At 44.1% G+C, this 6,000-nt stretch overlaps 1 protein-coding gene across 2 annotated transcripts in view; it reads left to right on the top strand.

Annotated features, from left to right (window-relative positions):
* Positions 1 to 2,890: 2,890 nt before the first annotated feature.
* The window catches only part of GPR39 (G protein-coupled receptor 39), a 65,987-nt gene continuing 62,877 nt past the window's right edge, over positions 2,891 to 6,000 (top strand). The window contains exons 1-2 of one of the 2 annotated variants that reach the window (XM_042877832.1): positions 2,891 to 3,021; positions 3,231 to 4,107. In XM_042877832.1, the coding sequence (XP_042733766.1) occupies positions 3,240 to 4,107 (868 nt within the window). In that variant the 5' untranslated portion in view covers positions 2,891 to 3,021; positions 3,231 to 3,239. Of the gene's footprint in view, positions 3,022 to 3,153; positions 4,108 to 6,000 lie in introns of both variants that reach the window. The other variant, XM_042877833.1, reaches the window with a different exon arrangement.

Here is a 6,000-nt window from a genome sequence, read left to right as displayed (position 1 = left end):
CAAGTAGCTTTAACAGTCTGAGAACAGAAACCAGTCAGAGCAGTGTGATTAGCTTAGCCAATTAGGGTGGATTTGCATATTCAAAACAGAACTATCGAGAAATAATTCTGCAGAGATAATGTGAGCGTGGCAATGCCTGTCTGCCACTCAGTGCATCCTGGCTCCTGTGCTGTGCGGTAATTGAGAAACAAACACGGAATGAGTCTGAGATTGGGCACCCACAGCCAATCCACGTGCTGGCAACGTGCAGCTTGGGAGGGAGGTGTATTCACAAGGCAGAAGCTTTATGACACCCTTGCACGCTGGAAAAGGTTAATCTACAATCCATTTACATAAAATGCAGCAGCGTCTGTCAGATGAGTTGGTTCTTCAAGACTCTTTCCAGCTACAACTTGTGCTAGCTACCACTCTGTGCTGACTCAAACCTCGTCCGGAGTTTTGGGCTGCGTGGCTTTTTATGAGATGGCAGATGACTGAGGCCTGAATGCCCTGCTGCTCTGCCCTTCAGCTCAGCCAGGTGCACAGCGCAAGGGGAGGTGAGCTTTGTGCAGCAGCCCAAAGGGCAGGCCATAAAACTGCACTCTTCTGTCCCAGCAGGCCTTGCAGGGTGTTATCCAAGGAGCTGGCAAGAGAGCAAACAGTCCTTCAGGAAACCTTGTAGATAACAGACCAGGGTGGATGATCACTGCAGCTTTATTATCACTGAAAGTGAAAAATCACCTTATATGCTGTAGCAACGACAGTGTGTGCTCCGTTTCCATGTTTCTCCTGGTACTGCTGCATGGTGTCTTTACCAGTAATTGCAGGCAAGCATTGCTGTGGCCTGCATCTTCTGAACGCTCTGTTTATTTATTGAGGGGCTGACAAGTTGCTGTCTGCTGTGTGCAGCGGCCACATATGGTGATTTTAGAAAGATACACTATGATGCCTGTCCTTAATTCTCCTGACTTTGATGTTGGGGGCTGAAGTTGCAGAGTCCAACTGCAACAGATCAGGTTAGGATCAGGTACAGCTACAGGTACAGCTACACAGGCTGCATGCTCTTCCAAGACTGCTAAGGAAAGACAGCAACACAAAAATTAACTTGTACTCACTGCTACAAAATCTCAAGGAAAACTTAGCAGAATCCTTCAAATTAGATTATTCTACAAATCATAAGATTATAAACTGGTGCAGTATTTGCCAGAATAAAGATTATGTGCTTGCAGGCTCCATGCCACATAGAGGCATTAGGCACATTTAGTTGGGCAGGAATGTCTCCCTCCAGGAAGATAATTTTTTTATAATTGTTCATGATAGGGATTTTTTACCTATTTCTAGAACGCTCACTGCTAGTTTATCTAGTCCACTGAATCAAGTAGGATTTTTCTGGTCTTACTTTATGAATATCCACAATTGTCTCTTTCCTTCCTATTCCCGTTGAGGCACCAGCTTTTTATTAGAAAGTTAATAAACTTTGTGTATGTTCTAAAGATAATATTGAAAACTGCAAAATTGTGTTCTGCATTTTATAATTGGTGTGGAAAAAAGGAGGAGATCTAATCCTATTGGGCCTTCTTTGCTCTCTATTGCTCTCTCTCTCCCTTTTTCCCCTTTGATGGTAAGCAGCAAATTTTAATTAGCTTCATTTCCACAATTCAGTCATGCATATGTAATCTTTGTTCACACTTTTATAAAGTAAAATTAAGTGAAAGAAATTGGGTAATAATAGAAAGCTTGTCTGAGCAGAACAAATGTGAATTATCAAACATAAGGAAAGATGACTGGGACTACAGGGCTTGAAGTTGTGCAAGGTTTGAGGTGATTTTTCTAAAACAGAGCTGCATAAATAATGCATAGAAACAGGTGCTGATTATCCTGTTTTGGGCATCTTTTGTTCCTTATGTACTTGGGCTGCTGAGGTACAGTGATAACCAGTGAATGTGAGGAGACTGCTTAATAACAGCTTTCTAATGTTTCTCTTTTATCATGAGCTGAAAGTGTCACACGAGCTCGTCTAGTTAATAAAAATCACTTTGTGAACCCACTGTTCTTAGATTTGGTGCTGGAGAAGATTGCTGTACTGGGCCATTCTTTTGATTATAGCTGCAAAAGTTATTCTGCTGTTTTGCATTGTAATTTAAAGGTTTCCTAATCCATATACACACCCTCTAATTAAATGTTTCCAGGGGTTACCTTGGGAGCCTTCAGTGCTATGGTTTGAAACTAAAACTAAAGAGCGCATTAAATTCATTCTCCCTGGGGTGAGACACGAGAGGGAAGTACGTTTTCATCCCCTGCTACTTCTGATTAGTAGAAAGTATGAGCATAATTGGGACTACTAACTTCACTCTTTTTGTTATCTGATGTGAGAAGATGGAAGTTTAAAGGCAGACAATCAATGTGTCTAAATCTGGAGTTCAATTTATAACTTGTGAGAAGATTCATCAGCAGGAACTAAAAACCAGAACCTTCTGTTGAAGTAAATTGGTCCATGGCCACAGAAGCTGCATAACAGACACCACAGCACAGATGCTGAGGTCTTCATTAAAGGATATGTAAAGTAGTGAGGCGCGTTGGTGTCACTGCATAGAGAAGTAAAGTTTGCAGCCCAGTTAATGTTAAACTTATGAGCAGATATTTTCCCCTCAGTGCTTGTTCACGCACTCAGCCTCACCCCACCAATCTAACAGGTTTAGGAGAAGCACCTTTTTTTTGTCCCTGAGAAGGAATTCTTATTACAGGAAGTGATTTCAGACTTGGGCTTTTTTTTTTTCTTTTTTTTTTTTTTCCTTCCCCTAACTCTCCTTTGCTATCAGTGACTGGGAGCAGGCAAGATTTAAGTTAATGGTTAACAGGGCCACACAGAAACTCTGACTTCCTCCTACTGAGGTCAGGACAGAAAACTGCCTCTGCTCGCAGAGGAAGAGACGAGAGCTGAGCAGTTCACATCACAGAGGGACTGGGGAGCAGTAGCTTCACGCAATAGAGAAAAGAGGAGGAAAATCCGAAAAGAGCAAGAACTGTTTGCTGTAAAGATTGGTAAGAAACAAGATACTTTCTTTCTCACTTAGATTACTGACTCAACAGTTGTTGCTAACAAAACCCATAGGTGTGGCTAGTTGAGACGGTTTCATCGTACCTGACTGCTTGGACTTGTGTGTATTTGTGTAGGGAGCAAGGTGAGAAAAGATTGATTTGCGGTGGTATCGAACATCAGAGTGGCTTTTCCTCCCTTTTCCTCCTCCTAGAGGTTGCTGATGGCTGAACAGACACCCTCTTCAGACTGTTCTCATCTCATTGACCACAGCCACATCCCTGAGTTTGAGGTATCTCCTTGGATCAAGATCACTTTGGCCTTGCTCGACATCTGCATCTTTATAGCAGGCATCTTGGGCAACAGCATCACCATCAAGGCTACCAGGATCCTGCAGAAGAAAGGCTACCTGCAGAAGGAGGTCACGGACCACATGGTGAGCCTAGCCTGCTCTGACCTGTTGGTCATCCTGCTGGGCATGCCCATGGAGTTCTTCAGTGCCATTTGGAAGCCCTTTGCCACCCCAAATGGCAATGTGGCTTGCAAGCTCTACTATTTCCTCTTCGAAGCCTGCAGTTATGCAACTGTGCTGCATGTGGGCACCCTCAGTTTTGAGAGGTATGTGGCTATCTGCCACCCTTTCAAGTTCAAGGCAGTCTCTGGGCCCCGTAAAGTGAAGATCCTCATCGCTTTTGTCTGGGGGACATCTGTCATGGTGGCTCTGCCCCTCCTCTTTGCCATGGGCACAGAGTATCCACTGGAAATCATTGAGGACTATCAAGGTGCGACTGCCTGTGCCAAGTCAGCTGCCAGACACCACAATCCTGAACTAAAGAAAAACATGACAATCTGTACCAGCCTCTCCTCCAAGTGGGCCATCTTCCAGGCCAGTATCTTCAGTGCCTTTGTAGTGTACATCATAGTGCTGGGCTCAGTTGCCTTCATGTGCCGCAGCATGATGAAAACCCTGATGATCTACAAGAAAGGAACTGTGGCAGTGAAGGGTGAGCCTGGACAACAAGAGCAGTACCTAAGGAAAAGCGAGAGCTCAGAGGGCAAGAACTCCAGGAGACAGATCATTTTATTCCTGGGTAAGAGACTCCTCACCCCTGCCCTCTTTCCAAAGAAGGGAAGGAAACCCAGGAGCTTCTATCTTAGAAAGTTTTTCCGCATGAGGGATCTATGGCTCAAGGGGGAAAGGAATACTATTGTTTACAGTGATATGTTTTAAGAAACCTGATTTCCCTATGTGTTTTTGACTGTGTTGCTAGAAGAACTGGGAGGGAACATGGAAAGAAAAATCCATTTACTGTCTAATAGGTATGTTGTCTGATAATAATGTATGCCTGTGTGATGCAGAAGCAGTAACAGGGTATTGATGCTTGACCTGTGGGGTAGCAGTAGGCACAGTTGCCAGGATATAAAGCAGCTCTATTTGCATGTCCTCCCATTAAATTACAAATACGTGCATATTTAGTAAGACTCTTGATAAGAAGGAGGACTGCTGTGCAACATCTAGAGTTTGTCCCACACTGAAGGCAATTACTTACTAACTCGGGTTGCTCTCAGGAGGGCACTTACCTAGCTGGGGCTCTTGTGGCTGTGTTGCATTTGAACATTAAGAAGGCTGGGCTGGAGAGCTGATTTGGTCTTGCAAATAGCTATTGCCCTCTTTGGGTTTTGGGTTTTTTTTTCATGGTTTTATTTGAAGGTCTGTAGCCTTGGAATTATTTGATTCTGATCTCTTTTGCTGCATTTGTCAGACAAAAACTAATCAAGCTGTCATTTCAGCAACTTGGAATCTTTCCGGGCTGTGATCCATGCATTCTCCATGTTGATGCTCTTAGAGGCACGCTTTATCATGCCTTGGCTGAATCACGGGTAGTTCTTGTTTTGTTGAGTTGCTCAGTAAGATACTGGCTATAATAAATGAGCCATCTTGTGTGCAAACGCACAGACCCAGAATTTCTATACTGCTTTTTGGTGCTCTGCTTGATGTTGAGAGGGGGGGGTTAAAACTCGTGGGTCTGTCCTCTTCTAGAGCTTTGTGTAGATTAGCTTTTTTGTTAGTGTTTTGTTTTTTGATAGGGCTGGTAACTTGAGGTTGTGGGGAAAGGATGGAGCTGTGCTGGCGCTGAGTGTGATGAGGGCTTCATATAGGAGATCATGGAATGGCTTGGGTTGGAAATAATCTTAAAGATCTCCTACTTCCTTCCCCCCTGTCCTGGGTTGACAGGGATGCCACCCACTAGATCCAACCTGACCATGAACACCGGCAGGGATGGGGCATCCATAATTTCTTTGGGCAGCCTGTTTCAGAGTCTCATTTCACTCTGAGTAAAAAAAAATCCTCCTAATATCTAATTATATCTCCCCTCTATAAGTTTGAAGCCATTCCCCTTTGTCCTCTCACTGTCTGCCTGGGAGATGTGACACTTAAGGCTGCACAGAGCTCTTCCTCATGCCTAGGGTTCACTTAGAGAAGCAGTCATCTTGTGCCAGGTGTCTGTGAGCTGTGGACAAGAGACCCCATGTCACGATGATTGAAAGGAATCTTGATATCCTTACTCCCCTGGAAGTACTGACTGCTGGGGTAGCAGCTTAAAGCTGCAGCTAAATACAGTATGTTACACAGATGAAAAAGAGATAAGGCTTTGCTCTTTAAGTTAAGTGCTACTGTGGGATCCTTAAATGTCTGTGGATCTGGCTGCTCTTGTAAATTACCATCCACAGCTACATCAAAGTCTAAGATCCCAACTCTGTAGAAGTTCTGGCCAGGTTGAGAGGTGAAGGTAAGTTACTGAGGCTTTTCTTCCTCTCCTTGGCTGTTGTTCTTGCTTGGTGACAGTCCAGTGTGGAATGGAGCAGATCCATCGCTGCTTGCAGAACTGTTAAGAAGCTAAATGAAAGCAACCAGCTTGTCCTCTGTCTCGAGGGAATTCGACACCAATATCTGATGCTTTCTCAGCTTTTTGGAACAAGTA

Source organism: Lagopus leucura, unplaced genomic scaffold (genome assembly GCF_019238085.1).
Source record: "Lagopus leucura isolate 7727_CA_CO unplaced genomic scaffold, USGS_WTPT01 Super-Scaffold_100019, whole genome shotgun sequence".
Lineage (NCBI taxonomy): Eukaryota > Metazoa > Chordata > Aves > Galliformes > Phasianidae > Lagopus > Lagopus leucura.
The sequence above is the reverse complement of the archived record's forward strand: the minus strand, read 5'-3'. Positions and strand labels throughout refer to the sequence as shown.